The sequence below is a fragment of the Rutidosis leptorrhynchoides genome, chromosome 5 (genome assembly GCF_046630445.1).
Source record: "Rutidosis leptorrhynchoides isolate AG116_Rl617_1_P2 chromosome 5, CSIRO_AGI_Rlap_v1, whole genome shotgun sequence".
Classification (NCBI taxonomy): domain Eukaryota; kingdom Viridiplantae; phylum Streptophyta; class Magnoliopsida; order Asterales; family Asteraceae; genus Rutidosis; species Rutidosis leptorrhynchoides.
In genome coordinates, this window is record NC_092337.1 from 26,783,244 (window position 1) to 26,806,754 (window position 23,511).

A 23,511-nucleotide genomic window follows, 5' to 3' on the forward strand; every position below is an offset into this window, starting at 1 on the left:
TATTACATGTATTGGGCTTTGTATATAACATTTTTTTTTAATGACACTACCAAAAGATCACAAATAAATCATTAGACTTTGCCCATTAAAAAAATTAAACATAAAGCCTTTAGTTACACAAATTTCAATCAACCCACTAAATAAATCTAAACGCCAAACTTCAATTAAAATTATCAGCCAACCGAAAATTATAAACGAGTGAACGACTCTTCTTCTTTACAACTACAATTCTCGATCTATTAGTCGTTTACATAATATTAAAGATATTAAAAGTCTTCGAGCTGAGCTGTAATAGAACATTTTTCTTTAGTCGGTTATTTTGGTTTGTTCTGACTTGCTAACTGATGGTTATGTTTCACATAAATAAATAAATATATATATATTAAACTTTTTAAGTTTATAATTAAAAATTGCTATTTGTATCGATCTCGGTGCCATGATTAAAAAAAATTAAATTTCTGCCACGGCACAAAACAAATTACTCCCTCCGTCCCACCACAAATGTCCACATTTCCATTTTGAGATGTCCCATTTCAAATGTCCACTTTGTGTTTCAACCAATGAGAAGAGGTTATTCAGAAGAGAGAAGATTTCTGATTGGTTGAGAATGGAGTTAGTGGGATTTCCTAAAACTGTGTGCAAAAAGTAAGTGGACACTTGTAGTGGGACGGAGGTAGTATGATTTATATCTTTGTCCAATCCGATGAGTAATGTTATATATGAACTTAAAAAATAAGCTTTACACCTTCATTCATAAACTTATATTCACTAAACTTAGAGAAACTTCTCGATCATTGTATTAGTTAAATATGATTAACTTTAAAGACTTTTAGATTATTATAGGCTTATAGCTTTAACTTTTATATCTATAAAACTTACAGTATTTCATACTACGTATTTAACTTTATACGCCAAATGATTTATCCAAAAAAAAAAAAAAAAAAAAAAAAAACTCATAAATAACAATAAAATAACAGATTCTCTTTGACGATTTCTTTAATACGAATAAAAAATTGGTTACATTCCGGTTGAGTGAAGTAATCTACAACCTTGTCCCATGATCCACCTCCCAAACTTTAATAACATAAATAACTTTTTGTTAACTTTTGAAAACAAATTTAAAACTTCCAACCTAATGACGTAGTACACACCATCACGAGTGACGAATGGCGTACTATCTTCGATAATGATTATTATTAAAATTAAATGTCGAATGTTATTCCAGATATGTCACACTACGTTGCCGGGAGGCGTAGCGTCCTCTCTCACATGTCATTACTTGACTATGACACGTCACATAAATTATAGGACAACGTGGAGTAGGTTATGGGTATGACTAGAATGTTTTGATAGGGCAGTTACTCAGAGGCAGGCAGTTACTCAGAGGCAGTTACATTAAGCGATTATTGTCATAACTGCCCATTATCTCCCTATAAATGGCAGTGCTAAGTGTCGTTTGAAATATTAATCAACACACACATTGCCTAACTTTCTATTCGACACTCATCTTGAAGACTCGTCAAAAGTCAACCACTAACACCTCCTATATCCCGACTATTCTAACTGAGAATACCCTTATTCGAAGTAAGAATCTTCACCTTAATCATTCTTTTGCACTTGACATTAGTAAGACTTAAGGAGTACCTATATAATATAAGGGTATTTTGTGTTAATCATTATTATTTTTGAAGTGTCTATTATAAATAAATATAAATTATAAATTATAATTATTATAATTATAATTATAAATGTATAACAAATACGTAGTAATAAATAGTTGTAGTAACTAAAATTACAAACAAGTATATACTAATATACTATCAAAATTATGATCACAATATCATTTCCACATATATACCCTTGTATAAACGTGCTAGCACAATTATTTATCAACAACTTCACATGTTATTATAGAGTTGAGTTCTCGTTAACGGTTCAACTGATTAATCCAAACTCATTAACCAATACACGACACAATTATTAATTTTTCATTTCATTCATTTATTGTCAATAAAAGAGATAATAAAGGTTTACCCAAACACGACCATAATGTTGTGTCATATCCAAATACCCGAATACCGTATTATATCCGATTTGAATTTGTGTCTTCTTTCCAAAACATTACACAGTCCCCCAAGCTAAAGCCAAGCCCTTTTTGAACCTTTTTCACCCTTTATTCACGAGCTGGTTAGGGTTCAATCACGGATAAACAAACACCACAATATCCTTTTTTTTGTTTTCTTACCCAAATTCAACAACCCTGTTTTCATCTTCTCAATTTCTCACTATCCAACCTTTATTTTCACCTCTTTAATTACATTATTTCCAAAATTAAAAAAATACCCATGTAAAATTGATGCAACCCCATCAATAAAAATCGATTCTTTTTAGCAAACGTACATGTGAAGTTAATTTATATCCATCACAAGATATATCACACATTTTCTTGCTTTTCTGTTTACCTTGTCAAAATTTGAAGTATTTCAATTCTTATAAAGCTAGGGTTTTGTTTAGTTCCGCTGTAAGTCAAATGTAATTGTACTAATTATTATATATTTAGTAGTATGGAAGATTTATTTAATCAAGGATGGAAATGGTTAGAATCGGAGAATTATTTTTGCTCAATGAAAGCTGGTGGCGGTTTGATTCACAAATTTGAGCTGTTTTTGAGAAAACATTGGCCTAAGATTTGTTCTGGGTGTGGTAAATTAGGCAAAGTTTTATACTTTTTAGTTTTTCATTGGAAAGATTGTGTTTTTAGGGGATTTAGGTCTTTTTTCTGTTTGGGTACTGTGGCATTGCTGATTATTATCTGGAGCTGTTTTATCAGCTTGACTTCAATGTCTTGCTTGCTTTATGTTCTTCTTAGTATGGTAATTATATAAATATAAATCTTTATGATATTGAATCTTGATTATGTCAGTTTTTGAAAGTTATTATTAATTATTTTAAATTTTTGTATGGATTTAACAGGGAGCTGCTGGTTGTGCTGTGCACTACTTGGGTTACACACCCGGTTTATTTATTGTGGGGCTGTTTGCAATTTTGATTTTGTGGATGTATGCCAACTTTTGGACTACCGGTTTATTGTTTATCGTTGGAGGTTCGTCTTATTTGACTTCTGAAGTTTACTATTTGTTTAAAGATTGATATCACGATTGACCCATTTGACCCGTCAGAGATAATGCGTTTGACATAAGTGTATGTAGTGTTCAATCATTAATAGATGAAATGTGATGTTCGATTGTTTGGCCCGTTACAGATAAAACATAACCTAAGTGGACCCGTTCATAAGTTTAACATTGTATGCTGGTATTGTTAACGTTAACGTACATCGTCTTTTGAATATTTCAGGATATGTGTTTTCTTTAAATCATGCAAGGTTGGTGATTTTAATGGCAACAATGTATGCACTCTACTGTGTAAAAGTTCAAGCTGGATGGTCTGGATTATTGGTATCGATTAACCTTGCGTTTTTATCTAACGATGCTTTAAACTGTATGATCCAATGGAGTGACAATTTGAGTGAAAAAACACACTTTGAAGAGCAAAAAATACCCAAATCATTTGTTGATGATGATTTTGTAGCGGAAAATGAGTTTTCTGTTCCTACTGATGAACCTGAAAAGGTTAACGAAAAGGTGCACTCGTATAAATCTTCAAGTAAACCAGCTGCTACTGCAACTGTTGAACATAAACAAAAAGAATCGATATCTATACCTGTGGTTAAAGACGATGGGGAGGCGATTAATGAGATGAAAAGAATTATTAACTGTTTGGATCATTATGAAGCTTTGGGTTATTCTCGTTACAAGAAAATCGATGCTTTGTTGTTGAAGAAGGAATATAGGAAAAAGGTACGCTGTTTTCACGAAAAAGTTTTGTTCTTTGTTGTAACCAGTATTTAGATTTGCGTTTGGAACTAGTTATTGGAATATCGGAGTACTATTTCGAAGTGCAATAATTAGTTTTTAGTGGGTTTGTATATTTTACTTCCATATTACAAAATGTCTCCCCTTATAGCAATTTATCCTTTTCAGTCATTTTATCTATAAAAATTTTTAAGCTCCTTAAATTATCAATTTTTGCCGGATTTTAATTCAGAATACTTACCACAGTTCATATTATTATCCTATTTTGACATGGCAACATCGTATAATCACTTTAAAAACCCACTTCCAAACAACCCGTTAGACTCAAATAGTCAAATGTGTCATTTTAGTTCACATTTTTATTGTTAGTTTGTTACTTGTACCTTTCGGTTCATTTCGCTTATATTATGTTTCTCTATATTCAGGCTATGCTTGTGCACCCTGATAAAAACATGGGTAGTCCACTTGCAAGTGAATCTTTTAAAAAGATTCAATGTGCATATGAGGTAAGTGTTATCCATTTTACTTATACGTTACACTGTCGGTTTGGGTTAATCGGGATGGTTTGGGGGTTTAGTTGACCGGTAAATGCACTTATTTGGCACTACATACATAATAATTTTGAACCTGTATATCTTCTAGATTTGACAAGTGTTGCAAAAATTGGCCGACTAGTCGCCTGCGGCCTGACTAGTCATTTTGGTGACTAGTACGCCCTATTTTACTGAAAAACTCTCTTAAAAAGTCGGGCAATGCTAAAAATTCAGGTTAAAGTAGGTCAGAATCGGTCAAGGTCAAGGTTGGTCAAAGATAATATTTTTTAAAATTAGATTTTGTGCCATATATTTGTGTTCGAAATATTAATGTTTTGTATATTTATGTGTAACATAGATATGTTTAAAACATTTATTACTCCGTACTAAAGTCAAGTTGGTCAACGTCCGACTGGTCCCCGAATCAGTTGACTAGTCGATCCAATGTCCCGACCGACTCGTTTCCGTCTTAAGACTTTTCCAACCTTGGATTTGACCCATTTGTGATAAACCCAACCCAAAAATACTGATGTGGTATTATGGGTAGGTTCTTTCTGATTCTGTGAAAAAGAGGGATTACGATGATCATTTGAGAAAAGAAGAATCCAAGAGTCTGTCTGACAAGTCCCCGAGTACTGCCCATCAGGTACGTTTGTAAAAGAAATTGGATGCATATAACACAACTATTATAAATTATGACAATCAAATAATCTAATTTGCATTTTTTTATATGCTCATCATCATTCGTGGGCCAAAGCAGGACATGCCTGATTACTGCTCGGAGGAATCAAGACGTATACAATGTACAAAATGTGGTCATTCACATATATGGATATGTACCAATAGGACTAAGTCTAAGGCGAGATGGTGTCAGGTGGGACCGACACTGAAAAATTAAAAAACTACATATATTTATAATATTATTTGTTATAAGTTTTAACTAATTGTCTTTGTTTTTAGGATTGTTGTCAATATCATCAAGCGAAAGATGGGGACGGGTGGGTAGAATATAAAGGCTCACTTGTGTTCGATCGTCCTCAACAGGTACGAAGATCCTCTTTTTTTTTTTTTTTTTTTTTTTTTTTTTTTTAAATTTTCCGAGTAACAGTGGCTCTTTGAGCATTTAAAACATATAACATGTAATATGGCTTTATTGATTCTCGAGGCACACATTGCTGATATCAAGTTAATTATTCATATAGGTTGAAATTCCACGTGCTTTTGTTTGTGCCGAGAGTAGGATATTTGATGTATCAGAATGGGCCATTTGTCAGGTATATTTTTCAAATTTTTTGTTCGTAATTCGTTATTCATGTACTCAATTATTTGTATTTATACATGTAACCAAATGTAAGAAGCTAATAAGTTTTGATTGATGTACAGGGAATGGCTTGTCGACCAAACACACATCGTCCAAGTTTTCATGTAAACATGGTTGGGTTGGAGAAAGGTCAACGGTCAAACTCGAGTAGATATCCATGGGATTTGGATGCGGAAATGACAGACGAAGAGGAAGAATTCGAGTTATGGTTACAACAAGCGTTAGCCTCGGGATTGTTTTGTGAAACATCCAAACGAAGAAAAAGTTGGAGCCCGTTTAAGTTACCACAAAAGAAAGGTAAAAGACAAGGGAATAATCGAATGTCTCAATGATTGTCGATAGATAGTCGGTCTTGTTAGAAGATTAAGTGGTCCCAGTCTTACCCCGTGCTGACCGAAGAACCGAACAAAGAACAAGATGGTGGAAGATAAGTTGACTGATATCATTGATAAATTGTAGATAAATTTGTAGTAGTTTTCTTGGAGATTTTGAGATTTAGTGGAGTTACAAAAAATGGGTGGTGGAAGATGTGTATATTATTAACATTTGATGGAACTTGCATGATCAAGAATGTTGTGTTAGTTTTTTAATCCGTTTAAGTTCCTCTGTGATGTGTAATACCAGTATATTTTAGGTATTTTTAATAAGCTATCTGAAAATCAGAAGAAAAAAAGAAGTTTATCCTTTTCTTTTTAAGAATTTGCAGCTATTTCTTAATTAGATGGAGTTGGCAAAAATGGGTGGAATATAGGTTGACCCATTATATGAGTAGATGTACATAACTTGTATAGTTTTCTTGAAGATTTTAGTGGAGTTGGCAAAAATGGGTGGAAGATGTGTTTATTTTTAACATTTGATGGAGTTTGCATGATCAAGAATATGTTAGGATTTATTGGGCCAAAATAATGGATTATTAATCAAAGATACTGATTCCATAAACAACAAACGGAACAAATAAAAGTATAGAATCTAAATGATAGAAAATATTTGTGCTTATGTGTAATTAGTATGATTGGTTTAGTCCACGACCAAGTAGATAATATTTTCTTATTTATTTCGTGCTCAGGTTACAAGTTATACTAGGTGCATTGCCCGTGCGTTGCACGAATATGGTAAGCGTTGTTGCATCGCACTTGTAATGTTGGTACGTGAAGCGGTTAATGACGACGGTTAACAATACGAATCTGGAATATTTGAATATAAATATACGTAAATCAATTTGTGTCGTTCATTTGAAAACTGTCATTATTTCATTTGAAAAGTGTAGTGCGGTGAAAAATGAAAAATAGTATTTGAAGACAACAATGACTATCAATTTAATTAGGTACTATATATAAGGTAAGTGAAAAGGTTAAAACTATTGTTATTATTTATGACATAACATAAAGTTATTATGAATGTTTAGGGAAAATGAAAAGTTTAAAACTATTGTTATTATGCATAACATGCATCAATTTTAGTTATGATTAAAAATATTTAGGATCAAATGTATGATAATAACTTAATATCAATAATCAAACTGAAAGACTTTATACGCAACATTTTATTATTAATTTTTTAGTTCTAAATTGTCTTATCCTGATTAATTAATCAACCATTTTTACCATCTTTATATTTTTATTTTCTTAAACACGTCTATTATGAGTAATAATTAAGTAATTATAGTTACATGAAAACTCAAATATTTGATACGTAGTAAGTATTCACTTAATACTAAATAATAAGCTGGTTAATATTAAACTTGATGTAGTAAAAGTAACAATTATATGCTAATTAGACTACTCCGTAATAGCTACTCGATCAAACATAACGTATAATATGGTTGACTTATTCAATACATGTTAAATTATCTTTGTTATTCAAGAATCAATTTTTTTTACCATCGTTAATTACATTAATAATCATTTTACTATAATGTAAATGATTGCTAAAAGATTACGTTTAATAATAAAACATTAAAAAATATTAAGAATAAAAAAAAAGTTAAATCAAACAAAACGTACATACAATTCAATAGAATAGTAAAAAAAATTTGCATTCTTTAATATTTGTAACCTACATTCATAACAAATATGATACAAAAAGAAGGCATAATTTCTTTATCCATTATCAAAGAACTATATGATGCAAATAATTGCTAAAGAAAATATTTAATAATACAACATTAAAAGGAAATATTGAACATCAAGAGAAAAGCTAAATTAAATAAATCATACTTACAATCCAATACAAAAATGAAACAATTTGTGTTCTCTAATATATGTACATATTCGCAATAGGAAATACTCCACAATGCTTTGTCCCTTAATGTTGTAATATCTGAAACTTGTCCGAATAAGATGTTGACATCACTACATATTAACAATAAAAGAAACCTAAATAATAATAATAATAATAATAATAATAATAATAATAATAATAATAATAATAATAATAATAATAATAATAATAATAATAATAATACTAATAATAATAATAAATAATTAAAAACACAACAAATACATTATTGACGAAGATCTATAATCGACGTAAGAGTATATATATATATATATATATATATATATATATATATATATATATATATGAACTCTAAACAACTATCAAAACGGATAAATTTCACATGATAATAGAAAAATACTCATGTACACCAATAACTTGTTAATAAAGTCATACCGTAGCATAAGTCTAACGTTCGTGTGATAGATGAATATACAACATTACATGAGGAAATAATCTTACTAAATTGATGATGATGATGATTAAGAACTAACATATATAAAACTCTATCAATTATTAATTAGTATTTGCAATGTATGTGGTGAAATGAAAAATGTGTATTGTGAAAATGAATAATGAGTATTTATAGGCAACATTATAATAACTTATTTAATATAAGGAAAATGAAAAGGTTAAAACTTATTTATTTATTATAAGAATAATGAAAGGATTGAAATTAATCAATTTAATACATGGAAAATGAAAGGATTAAAACGTAGATATTATTATTAATGAATTTTCTAATTCTTTTATTTTTATAATTATTACCTTTATAAAATTAAGTAGGAAATAAGGAAAAATGTTTTTTTTTTCTTTCTTTTGTTGTAAATGATTAAATAAGATAGAATTTATTAGGGCTAATTTATGACACAGGGTGTCACTTTTTAGGTAGTAATAGATTAGAGTTATAATATATAGAAAAGTGAAAATAAGACAACAAATAGATCATCTTCCTGCCCACGCAAAACCCCGCGTTTCACGAGGGTGTCAAATAGATGTAAATTTGATGTTGGTCAGTTTTTTTTCCGACTAATCTTTGACATAACTACTAGTTCCCGACTAGCTACTTTACAAGCTTGTTCAAAACGCGTTAGGTTGGCATGCATACTTGTTTAATTGTTTTCCCAATCTTTCTTCATGAATAGGTTTGTCAAGTATGATAACAAACGAGAGCTTTAACGACTCTTCGAACCTGCTTTGTGGACCTTACCATCCACTTTCTCGTACTGCACCGCCTTACCCGATCTTGAGAAATAAGACAAAATATTCGAGGCAGCGGGTGAAAAGGATTTTGATGCACTTGCAAAGTTAGGATCACCGATTTGAACACCGTAATAGAGATTAGATGCTATGTAGCCAACAACCATAAAGTGAACATATTTTATGTTTTTTATGTTTATTTTATTTTATTTTCTCAAGTATGTAGAGAGATGATAAAAGAATTCATCAATTATCAATTATAGACAATATTTCACAACATGTATCTACACGTAAGTAACATCGCGACTCTATATGTAAATATATATACGCATAATATAAGACATGTAAACGTATACACATAATATATACAACATTTTAATATATATATATATATATATATATATATATATATATATATATATATATATATATATATATATATATTATATGATTATATGATATTAACTAGTTGTGGAGCCCTCGTTTCGCGCTGGGAGTTCCGTTTTGAATACGAGTTAGAAAAAAGTCTTGATCTATTTTGTAAAAAAGAATTTTTTTCGACATCTAACATCGAAGGGTTGTTCCTTTTGTGAAAGTTGCTTCTTTTAGCGTTAAAGTTAGTTTGATCTATTTTGTAAAAAAGAATATTTTTCGACATCTTTTGGTAGCATTGAAGGGTTGTTCCTTTTAAAAAAGTTGCTTCTTTTATCGTTGGAGACAAAAAAAAAATGTAGCACAGTAGTAGCTTATGTGGGTCCTACTGTTTGAGCGCAGAGTACAAGTCGGTAAAACGTTGTGGGTGTTATTATTCAGTATTTTTGGTGTTAGTGAAGGGATAATTAATAATTTAGAATATAGGTATAAAGTGGGGGGTTCGATTTTGTGACGATCGCTCCAAATCCATATGGACAATACGTCATTCATTGATTTCATTGCGAGGTATTTGACCTCTATATGATACGTTTTGTAAACATTGCATTCTTTTGAAAAGGCACACCATAAATGAATATTTAAATCAAAGGTTTTTAACATCTAATGATTTCTACATATAGACAATCACTGTAAATAATAGTTTACAATAGTGCTTCCGTTGACAGTACAGTCAAAATAAGATACATAGTGATGATTTGGTGAATGCAACGTTTCCTTGAAAAATATGCCATGTATGACTCCATGCACATAGCTTGTCTAACATATAAGCAAACAGCGGAAGACTTCTAGAAACCTGAGAATAAACATGCTTCAAGTGTCAACACAAAGGTTGGTGAGTTCATAGTTTTAATATTACACATAATCCGTATATCAATGTGGATTTACAAAAGTTCAGTTGTTTTATTCAAAACGTTTATCAATAGGTTTTACATAAAAGGTGGATCACAAGATTTCAGTTGTTTCATCCGAAACGTTTATCAATCGGTTCTACAAAATTGAGCACCCTGGTAACTAAACTTTAATGCTTATATAATTTGTACCCTTTGTATAATCATCTTAATAATACACGCAAACCAACGTGTACGCTTCTCAAATAGCATACGTCCGTTAAAAGGCTAGTGCTCTAGCTCGGACGGGGATATCAAGCCCTATGGATCCATATATAACTACTCGCGCCCACCAGTTCTTATAACCGACAGTTACTAGTTACTAAAGCTAAGGGATTTTCGGTTTAAACTCAGTGTAGAATTTAGTATGTACTTGTATCCATTGCGTTTAAAATAAAGTGCATGTATTCTCAGCCCAAAAATATAGATTGCAAAAGCAATTAAAAAGGGAGCAATGAAACTCACGCATATAAATATTGTATATCGGTTAATAAAGCATTTGCATGTATTCTCAGCCCAAAAATATATGTAAAAAGGGATCAAATGAACTCACACAAAATCAGTTTTAGTATTTGTATCCATTTAGTAAAACAGTTTATAAAACTGCGCATGTATTCTCAGCCCAAAAATATGTATAAAAAGGGATCAATGAACTCACACAAAATCAGTTTTAGTATTTGTATCCATTTAGTAAAACAGTTTATAAAACTGCGCATGTATTCTCAGCCCAAAAATATGTATAAAAAGGGATCAATGAACTCACACAAAATCAGTTTTAGTATTTGTATCCATTTATTAAAACAGTTTATAAAACTGCGCATGTATTCTCAGCCCGAAAATATGTATAAAAAGGGATCAATTGAACTCACTGTTTAATATTGATATACAATATTGCAGGAAAGCACGTAGACGCATCGGAGATGATAAACACGAGGTTTGATTCACAAAAAAAAATACCCCCGAACATTACCCATAACCTCCTTGGCAATAACCCATAATTTCCTTAGCTCTAGCTTGCTCGAAAACTCATTTTGAAAAATACTTGGACAGCACTCCGTCGTAATATTTTATGTACATTATTATTTTTGTATCGCAAAAATAATAACATTAATAATAAAAATAATAAGATTAATAATAATCTTATTAATAATAATAATAATAATAATAATAATAATAATAATAATAATAATAATAAAATAAATAAATACGGAGTAAAAATAATATATATGTGTGTGTGATTTACCTGGCCAAAACTCGAGAATTTATAGCACTTGGCCTGAAATCTGGAGTGATGCGACTCGCATGGAAGTGGCCTTCTGGCCATGCGACTCGCATGAGGACCAGGGACAGCTCACATTGTTTTGGCTCCTAGCTTGTCGACATAATATAAAATAAATATATAATATATATAATTTGAATAATTAATTATATATTATATTAAATTCACATGCATAGTTGACTTGTAACTTTTGTTCCGATAAGTCGTACGTTGTTACTTGACTTATGTCCCGGTTCCGGTTTCTCAAATGTCCTTTCGTACGCTGAGAAAACTTGCATTTTACATTTCGTGACTCGTACCTTTGTTAAAATATAGCCTTAAATTATTCCTAAACTATACCACTCAAACTATATCTTAAACTTTCGAGTATTTTGGTCATTTACTTCTATAAATCATCGTCTCACTATTTGTTAAAATACATTTTTAAAATAGTGTTTTACTGTAGCAAAGTCAATTCACTGTAGCAAAGTCAATTTCACTGTAGCAAATAGTGATTTTCGAAAACACTGTAGCATTTTGAGTAATGTGGCAAATTGGAAAACACTGTAGCAAATTAGTGTTTTACTGGTTCATCTTAAACGCTTTAGTTAACTTATCTAAATATCAATCGAATCAATAAACGAATGTTACTATCGTTTATTATATATATGTATATATCTTTTTAATATACATAAATCAATTTTTAAATACACATTGGAAGTTATTTATAAATAAATTTTAATAATAAATATCTCAATTTATCATATATATTCAAATAGATATTTAAACCAATAAGTTTAATGTACGGTATCAAACAATTAATACATTGTTACCTTTTCATGTTATAGTATATATATATCTGTTTACATATAATTGTTCGCGAATCGTCGAAAACAACCGAAGGTATTTCAAAAATTTTGAGATTCAGTTTTACAGACTTTGCTTATCGTGTCGGAAATGTAAATCATACAAAGATTAAGTTTAAATTTAGTTAAAATTTCCGGGTCATCACAGATTTATATTTTAATTAAAGTTAGGGGGTTAGGTTTGTGAAAAGTGAAAAATGAAATAGGACTATTCATAATGAAGAAGACAAATTTTGTCTATTAGTTATGTTGGTAATGGTAATGGTAATTTCACCACACCTTTATTTATATAATGGATACTTTTAATAAACTTAAAATATTTGATTTACTCTTATAAAATAAAAAGTGTTATGATACTAAAGTCAAAGAAGGTGGATGCCAATTTTCACATGTTTCCAAATTTCATTACTATTTCACCTAACATATATCATTGAAGACATGGATGTATAGTAAAATTTTAGTATTATAAATATCAATCAGTTGTAAGGATATTGAGTACACAATTCTTCAATAATAATTCTTACTTCCCCATTTCTTCTTTAATAATCTATAGTTGAGAATTAGGCTACAAAAGTTGTTATCTATCACTAAATTACAACACGTTATCAGCACGAAGTGCTCCGTATAATCAAGGTTTATTTAAGCAAGCACAAGTCACTAATCAAGGTAAGAAATTCTTTAACGATATCTTCTATTATTTATTAGTAAGGTAAATATTATTATCATCATAAGTAAAATTATATTTTTGTAATCTAACTTTTATTAACTTCACTAACATTTATATTTATGTTATTTAAGTTATATATGGTCGGTCATACCGCCTGAATTATATTTATGTAATCTAACTTTTATTAACTTCACTAACATTTATATTTATGTTATTTAAGTTATATATGGTCGGTTATACCGCCTGAATTATATTTATGTAATCTAACTTTTATTAACTTCACTAATATTTATATTTATGTTATTTAAGTTATATATGGTCGGTTATACCGCCTGAATTATATTTCTGTAATCTAACTCTTAACTTCACTAACATTTATATTTATGCTATCTAACATTTATGATTACTTATGCAATTAATCATTATCTATTTCATGCATACTAATGTTTATTCTTAAAATTTATTATTTATGCATAATATGTTTATTCTCTTGATCTTCGTATTTATACTAAACGTATTTATACTAAATGTATTTATAGTAATCGTATTTGTACTAATAAAATTCTTTTATTAAAATTATTATTAATACAACGAGTACATAATAGTCGTTAACGTCAACTAACGACGTTACAACGGTCATATATACATAACGGTTGTTAACGCCAACTGACGACGTTACAACGACTATATTTTTCAAATATAAAATAAACATCTCCGTTTTCACATTTTCACAAATCAATCTTCATTTTCTCATATTACCACTCTCAAAAAGGTTTTTGTAAAGATGATTCACACAAGGATGATTTTTCCTATTGTATTGGTCATACTAACTATCATCATTGTTGCTAATATACCACGGGGTGAACCTATATTCTATCATGCTCTTGTGGTTTTATCATTTGTAATCATGTCATTAATCTGTTGTTTGCTACTTATGAATTTAAAATGATTCTAATTTCATTTTATTATTTGTCTATGAATAGAAGTTGATCATGATTATGATTTATGTTGTTCATCTTTTGATAATAGAAAATGTCAAATTTGAAAAGGCTTAAATTTGCTCCTTTAGAATTAAGTGGGAACAACTACTTAACATGGGTTATGAATGTAGAAAAACATCTCGAATCAATCGGTATTTTAGAAACCCTGAATGAAAATAACAATTGTTCCGAACAAGAGAAAACAATAGCAAGTATTTTTCTTAGCAAACATATTGACGAGTCCTTAGAATCTACATATTATATGATCGAAGATCCAAGTGTATTATGGAAAATACTCAAAGATAGATACGATATTAATTATCAAGAAATAATGGTGATCCATGAAAGAATAAAATTGAAGATGTTAGTAGACGCTCTTATAAGAATCCCGGAGATTCTTATTAATGATCTGGTAACGTGGATCATCAGTCTAGTATTTCTTGAATACATGAACATCTTGTTTAGCTCTACAAATAAGTTCTAAAAGAAAAGAAAACGAGAGTGAATCTGTTGAAAAATCTTGATTAAATAAACCCTGAGCTACCTTGAGACTTGAATGGTTTGAATTTTCTAAGGTGCCTAGCTTGTTATGTATCAGTCATAAAATAACGCATATGTTTATTAAGTGTCATCTTTTATGTACTTCAAATTGTAACTTGTTTGCAGGTAATATAATTTGATTATCTTGCTGAAATATAACTCATTATTTGCTTATCTTATTTGAAGTTTTAGTATGAATCCTGCTGAAATACAACATCAATTAAATGGTAAAGACCTATGTATTGCAGATAGTGGTAACATACACACTATGATCAAATCTAAGAAATATTTCATTGATTCAAATCAAATGAAGGAATTATAAATACTATATCAGGTCTTGCAAACTTGATATAAGGAACGAAAAAGGCAAAAATTCATATTACCAAATGGTACGAATTTTCTGATAAACGATGCCTTGTTTTCTCCCAAATCAAAGAGAAATTTGTTAAGTTTCTCTGATATATATCATAATGGATATGATTATCAGTTAATGATAACCGGAAATGAGAAATATCTATATAGCACCAAAAAGCGCATATGATGAAAAGCGCAGCGCATATGATTAAAAGCGCGTATGATGAAAAGCGCAACGCATATAATCAAAAGCGCATATGATAAAAAGTGCATATGATGAAAAGCGCATATGATGAAAAGCGCAGCGCATATGATTAAAAGCGTATATGATGAAAAGTGCATATGATGAAAAACACAGCGCATATGATTAAAAGCGCATATGGTGAAAAGGATATATGATTAAAAGCGCATATGATAAAAAATGCATATGATGAAAAGCGCATATGATGAAAAGCATAGCGCATATGATTAAAAGCGCATATGATTAAAAGTGCATATGATGAAAAGCACAGCGCATATGAATAAAAACGCATATGGTAAAAATGATATATGATGAAAAATGCATATGGTGATGATGTGCTGAAACTATACCTTTATTTATGAACGGATTTGAGTGATTTTGATACACGAATTGTTTTATTATATATATGGTGTTTTAATGAATTCCGGTTGATTTCACACATATATAGGCTACTAGTCCTATCCGTGTAGTTTAGTTTTATAGTAAATCCTATTCGTTCCACAGGGAGATGGAGTGTTTAATGGTTTTTTAATAGTCTTTGAAGTTAAACTTATTTAAAGAGGGTTTTAGATTAGGAATTATATAATATAACAATAATGAAAAATAACTTAATTAAACTAACTTACTTTATAAATAAAATTACAAGATTACAGGATTTATAATCATTAAATTAAAAGTGAACTAAATGAAATTATACTATTTGTGATAAAACAATTGTATTACTGAATGGTAATAAGTAAAACAATAACTTGCAATAAAACTAAATGATTAGGAATTTGTTTTAACCAATGAAATAAAATACAAATGATTTAAATTAACTAAATAATAAGTTTTAACTAAATTAAAGATGAATGAAAGGAAATTATAGTAATTAAACTAATTATAAATTAAATACTTTAAAATAATAATAAATATTACTTTAATTAAAACTTGGAATTAAACAAAATTCGTAACAGTACTGTATTTATACGTACGCGTTTCGCGTGTATATATATGCGTTCCGCATATATTTTGCAGATACGCGTTTCGTGTGGAAGTATACACGATCCGCGTATGTTATATTCGATGTGACAAAACAGTACGTATTAAGACTGAAGGAGATTGATTTATATTTTAATTTTTCTGAGTAATAATACGTAAAAATAATAATAAAAAAAATAATAATGATTTGCAATATATAAATGGGAGTGTTCACTTAAATGTTTCACCTCTAGATCCATGGATTGTTTTGAATTTAAGACTTATTAAAATGTTTTAATATACAACTTTATATTTTCTTTCGAATATATAAAGTTTCAACTAACTAAATTAAATCTAATTCTCATTTGATCTTATTTAGATAGTTTACTATTCTCCAAGTATTTAAATTGAGACCTAACCTAGTTTTGACTTTCGCCAAAACCTCAAATCATAACGGTTTTCCTTTTTACAATTTTCACTATTATATAACTAATGATATTACCTAAACCACCGAACTTTATTTCTAAATTAGTGTTAATAACTTATTCATAAGTTCGTCTAAATCACTTGTAGTGTTGAAGCTTAATTTATATTAATAGAAATAACTTTCGCTATTTATATCCAACAAATTAAGTTATAAGGATTAAATTTCGTATCGTATAACAATGGTTCTTTTGACTAAGCTCAATATTAAAAATACTTAAGCTACATTTTAATATTTACAAAAGATAACAATCCATTTCACTAGGGCTCTACATCTAAGTAAACACTATGGGAACTTAGCTATTCATTTTAATGGGATGAACATAAAAATATAAATATACAAACATAATGATAACAATAATGATAATGATAAAAGATGATAACAATAATTTTAGTAGAACAAACTTACGAAAATCTTCACTTTCATTAACTTCAAATGGTAGAAAATTACAATAACAACACCCTTGCACTCGAACAATAATACCCTTAATCACGAACAATACACCCTTAATATTGAAACTATCCTAAATCTTGAACTTTAAAATTAATTGGAACTGAAAAATAAAATGATACGGAGTACTTGAAAATAAATTAAAACAGTAGATAAATAATGATAAGTGGTGATGTGTGTTGACTGTGATATTCTCTGTATATCTTCTATATTGTTGTGTAATGTGTCTCTGCTCTCTCTTGTGTCTCCTTAGTACTCCGTATTATATTCTTGAGAATTGAAAAAGAGGCACCAATTGTTTAGTCCTCTTGCTAACTGTCCTTGATAAAGAATACATATTAAATTTGAGGCGTGCTAGTTGATTCATATAATAACTTAAAAGTGGCCGTCCCATGTGAATTTTGGATCTGAATCTGTCTCAACATTACACGTTTCGCGTAGTAGTTCACACGTTCCGCGTAAGAGTAAACTGAAATCTGGATTTATGTCACAACATTACGCATTTCGCGTAAGGTATTACGCGATCCGCGTAAGAGTAAACGGAAGTTTTTATTTTTATCTTTATTTTCTGTTGACTCATTGTAGACGTGTACTATCTTGGACGATTTGTTTTAACTCTTTTTCTTCGGTCTTCTTCGATCATCTTGAACTTTCATATTTTTCGTCTTTTATTCTTGATTTCGGATAAACGTTTTCTCGATATATAATTGGTTTAAATTCGTCGTTTATCGTCGTTCCTTCAACTTTAAGCTCGTGTTTACTTTAGCCGTTTTTCTCGTGAATTATGCATTGAATGTCTTCGTAAACGGTAAAAATCTATGAAATATAAATGATATTGCGTCGAAATATATGTATGTTTAAAGCAATATCAAAATACCCCACACTTGAACATTGCTTGTCCTCAAGTAATAACAGTTTTTAATAATAATCGAAATGTTTGTAATACAACTTTCCACATGAATCACACTTTTTCTTTCAATTTTTTTTTTCAATTTTTTTTTTTACACACACACCACACGAATTGAAAACACACACTTTATGAAACACATTAGAAACACTACACAATATTTATTGGATCACACGAAATGAAATTCTGACAACAGAAACAAAGTTGAAACTCGTGATTAAGGTTTAAAAATTTGGATCCTTAGGGAAAATTGGACCTTGTGAAAACATTTTATGATTTTTTTAAAATGTCATGCTAGTTTTTAAACTAAACACGTTTTCCAGTTTTAACCTCAAATTCCGGTTGAGGGTAACTGAAAACCGAAGTCTCAGTCGGCGATTAGCAAGCTATCTGCCCCCATGATTGTAGTATCATGGAACTCTTAACCGGGCGCCCCCTGACGCGATATTTCTATCCGTCTTTTACGACAATTTGTACATTTCAATTCAAGGGTTAAAACTGCGAAGACTGAGCTATCGCGTGGGACAGATCCTGCTCCAGCTTATACACCGTAATCGGTCTTACACTGGACAGCTCCTTGGATTTACCCTACCAAGTTTATTTTCGGGTTTGAAAGTTCAAGACTTTCTCTTCCCACGGTACTTTTATATCGTGATATGATATTAGTATGAAATGATATAGTTTAAGAAGTATGCTATACCAAGTAAAACGATATTCGAAAGACTTTACTTCCTTAAAGGATGGACTTGATCCATCCTTTATTACTCGCATCAATGGAATACTCAGGTTTATACATTCCAAAGCAATAATATCTGCAATAAACTTTATAGAAACACGTGATAAATGGTTCTAAACATATGGGTTTATAAATTTTGTTATACTTGGTTTCCTTTTATATATTTTAATCAAATAAACTTATGTATTTTTAATGTATGGAGACGATAATTTCGGTTTTTGACACCTAAACTTTAATCGCTCATAATTACCTTAAAAATTGACTAGGTATATTTGTTTAAAAATTTTCAAAATTTTCGTAAAAACCACCAAGTTATAAGTTATCGAGAATTTATATATTCCCACCCCACACTTAAGATATGTAATGCCCTCATTACATAAAATCAGATAAAATGTATAAATTTGAGAGGACAAAAAGTGTAAAGGTAGTTAGAACTTCCTTGGTTAAAAATTGGAGATCGTAAAATGATTATCGTATGAACATATCCAATCCCTTTTATCACAATAATAATTTCGTGTTTCGTTATGTCGAATATCTCATCATCGTAAGTACCTGTCAACAAATATGTTAATCACACACAAGATGGGGTTGTACTTAGTAGTATACAAATTTTACCCCACACTTAAAATTTTTGTATATATAAAAATAAAAAATAAAAGTAAAAGTAAATAGTTAACACACACCATAAAAATCAATTTTTTTTTTACAAACAAGATAAAAAAAAATTGTTTTAAAACTAAAAACTAGAAAAACGGCCATATTGGGCCTCCTTGATTTTCCTCTTCCTGTTGCTGTTGCTGCCGCTATTCATTTTGGCGTTGTTGTTCATAAAAACACCGATAAGCATCCTGACTTGTAGCTAGAGCGGCATTGGGGTCATAAAGTGGAGGGAGAGGATCACCGGGTGCTTGCCATGGGGTGTATGAAGGAAAGACTGAGGGTGTGTAATTCTGTGGGTTAGCTGCGTATAGATATGCATGATGATGTGCCCACTCAAGTTGTGCTCCCTGGCCCCTTTGATCATATCGGATGTTTTCTAAAATATTACCCTGATCTAGTTGGGTTTGCCTCACGTCCCCTAATTGCCGAGACAAACTAGTGTACTGGTTTTCTGATCTCTGTCCCCAATTTTCATATGAGTTCCTTACATCTAAACTCAATGAATTAAATGAATTTTGTAACATATCGAAATCAGAAGTACCTACATTTGACGAACTAGCCTGATCAGGCTGTCTCCGTCTTCTCCTAGTTTCTCGATCAGGTTCATCATCTTCCTCCATAGGAGCGGGAGCAACAACTTCTTATCGTCTTAAACTACGTACCCCACCCCTCACTTGTATTGCTTTTGCCGTCTTATACACCTCCAATCCTAGAACTCTCACACCTTGATCTACCGGTATGATTGGAGGTACGGATTCACTCGGATCGAGTCCGAACCAGTTTCCTAAACAAGTGATATAGTGACCCCCCGACATGTCACTTGATCCTCTAGCACCTTTACCTACATGTCCCAAGAAGTAGGCAACTCCATAGGGTATACTAACAAAAGTCCCCTATCTCTGATCACATCTAAATACCAAAGGTCAATATAATTAATTTTATCTGTATTTCCAAATGCTCTTTGGTTTATTGTGTTCGCTATAAATTTATGAATTATTCTAAACCGAACATCAGTAATCTTTTGATATGATTCTTGCCCGGCCTCATATGTATTCCTACGAGTAAAGGATTGCCAAACTGCCCCAGAATCATAATTACCTGTATATCTAGCACCAGTAAAAATATACTCCCTAAAACCGGGAGTCTTCATCTCATCGATGGTGTAAATGCCTAAAGCGGTAGTCACGTTGCTTAAGGGCATTCTTCTATCTACCCCACCCAGCCTAAATTGTAAAAAATTAGTATCATCGATATTTTCTGGGTGTATGTTCATCCTAACAGTAGAATAGAATTCTAAGCACCATTCTTTATATACATGACTATTTAAACTGAACAACCTCTCAAAATCATTAAAAACCAAAGTTACCCCAAATTCGTTTGTGAAACTTTGGTTTAAAATCTCCCTGATTTGTGTATCTAAGTTGGCTGGGTGTCCTAAGGGAGCCCAATCTACAATGTAAACTGGAGAGGTGTTTCTATGGATCAGAGAAAGTAAGTCTTTAACCTTTTGTACCCATTGAGGTACATCATTAGGGAATCTCAGGTTCGGGTATTGGGTTTGGAGTTGTTGTTCCATTTGGGGCGTGACTTGTTCCTCTTCTTGTTGTTGGTTTACAGCTCTCATTCTAAATAATCCCTGCATAACATTTAAAACAAGAAAATCGTCTCAATTGGGTGTGTTAATATTAGCAAAGAATCCATACTCAACATATAAGCTTGTTTTCAAATATCACCATATAATGTTGCAAAGTAGTCTGAAATCAAAACATAACATATAACAATTATAACCATCAAACATATCATATTATGTATATAATCTCAGTTTTGATTATGTAAGCTTGTATCAACACCACAAGAACCAATAGTTCAACAACAGTTAAAGTTTTAGTTCTAGAAATTAAAACAAATAAACCAAAAAATTCAAAATAATCAATCAAGTTTCATAAGCAAAGTCTATTTCATAAGTGAAAACATACAATGAGCTAAACATATCTAATTTAATTCAATCACATTGCGTGCATTCCAGCTTCTAAATAATCCTTAGCATCATTACAACTCATACTTGATTCATGGCAATAACAAAAAATATCAAATATAAACTAAAATTAAAATCACAAGATCAAGCAATCAAACTCATGTTTAAAGGTTCTAACTACTATCAAAACAGTTAAAAACATGTAATTATAACCAAAATAATACATTTCAATGGTAATTCATCAATTTTTCCCAAATTGTACAAACCTTAATTTTATAACAATCAATTAAGAAGCAATTTCTCATGGTAATCGGGTTTAATATCATACTAACAATATAGTTATAGCAATAATCAAGTAAATTTCAACAATAACAAGCACTAAATTCCGATTAAAGCTAGAACAATCAATAATGAAAAACTTGAAGAACAAGTGGTAAAATGAGTTTAGGACCCTTACCAATCTAAGCATGTTGAAAGATTTAAGAATTGGAGAAGATTGAGAGTGTTAAATTAGTTTTTGGAAGTGATTTTGGTGGGTTTTGGCTCTCTCTTTCGTTCACAGCAAACAGAAGCAGAGAAAAAAAAATAAAGTGTGAAGGAGAAGAACAGAATTCGATCAGATATGTTTTCTGATTTTCTAAGTACGCGTTCCGCCTAGGTCTACGCGTTTCGCATAGATGTTAATTCTACGCGTTCCGTGTGCACTCTACACGTTACGCGTAAGCGTTAAGCTCTTTTTTTTTAAACTTTATAAGTAATCAAATTTTTAAAATATCTTTTATAAATTTATATTTGTTGTTTCGGAAATTTCAGTTGTTATACCTAGTCTTTATCCGTTTATAAATTTTTAAATTCAATTTATAAAATTTAATGCTTTAAAAGTTAAAGTTTTAATATTTTTCGAAAACAACTTAGAAATAAAACAAAACACTCTATATATATATATATATATTTTTTAAATAAAATTAAAAGATTAACGTTTTAAAATTTTAAAACAAGTACGTGAAAAATAAAAATCACATGAACTTAAAATACACTCTATTTCTATTTATTTTATATATATATATATACTTTTAAACCAACTAATTTTTAAACTTAAAACTTTGTTTCCTATCGACTAGGTAGAGATAATTTTGGTTATTACACCTATCATTATCCACGACAAAGTTTACAAGTTATATATTTTTACGGTTATTGATAAAAAAGTATATTTTTAGTAGAAATAATTTTTCTTTTGTTTTTGTGGTTTACTATTTAAAAGATATCTTATGAATCCAACAAGAAATTTCGTGCAATTTGAAGAATGACAATTCAGTTGTAACACTTAACATTATCGTTTTCAATGAAAACAGGTTGAACTCAAGGTTCATCAATTTTAAATGGTAGACCTTTTTAATAAAGACAAACAACAAGCAAATACAAACTAAAATACACCAAAACACAAACACACAAAAATGCACGGACATACAATTTGCGAGAAAAAGATTTAGAGGGTGAAACCGCGTTGACTCGCCTCGTAGTAGAGTTGTACCATTTCGCCCCCCATGGCTTCGTAGGCGTAACCTCGTTGGTTTAAGAGGTTTTCCTCTGAACATTTAAAAGGCCCTTCTCGGCACAAGGTTACGTACTCGTAATTAGAGTTCGTTTGGTTCTTTGGGCAATCTCCGTAATGAGTCGGTTTTCCACATTTTACACACTTGCCCAAATGACGCGCTCGACGCTTCTTAGCTGATTTTGATTTGCCTTTTGCATAATTTTTCTCATTAAGTTCTTGCCTTATTTCTTTTCTTGCCTGATCGCATCTACTCTTTATATCTAATACCACATCCCTCGGTAAAATATTATCGCACATAAAAAAGAAGTGGTTGTAGACATATTGATTGCGCATCTTGAAAATAAAAAATAAATAAA

At 30.3% G+C, this 23,511-nt stretch overlaps 1 protein-coding gene across 4 annotated transcripts; it reads left to right on the forward strand.

Moving 5' to 3' along the window:
• The first annotated feature begins 2,159 nt into the window (after window positions 1-2,159).
• LOC139847113 (uncharacterized) lies at window positions 2,160-6,381 on the forward strand. 4 transcript variants are annotated; one of them, XM_071836722.1, is made up of 9 exons: window positions 2,160-2,873; window positions 2,974-3,103; window positions 3,355-3,857; window positions 4,298-4,378; window positions 4,953-5,051; window positions 5,163-5,279; window positions 5,366-5,454; window positions 5,607-5,679; window positions 5,789-6,381. In XM_071836722.1, exons 1-9 carry the CDS (start codon window positions 2,565-2,567, stop codon window positions 6,056-6,058), a joined length of 1,671 nt encoding a protein of 556 aa, XP_071692823.1. In that variant the 5' UTR covers window positions 2,160-2,564; the 3' UTR covers window positions 6,059-6,381. The 4 variants fall into 4 exon arrangements, with proteins under 4 accessions (XP_071692823.1, XP_071692824.1, XP_071692825.1 ...); XM_071836723.1 differs by having other exon boundaries at window positions 5,166-5,279; XM_071836724.1 differs by having other exon boundaries at window positions 2,163-2,873; window positions 5,366-5,449; window positions 5,608-5,679; window positions 5,789-6,378.
• Window positions 6,382-23,511: the final 17,130 nt, after the last annotated feature.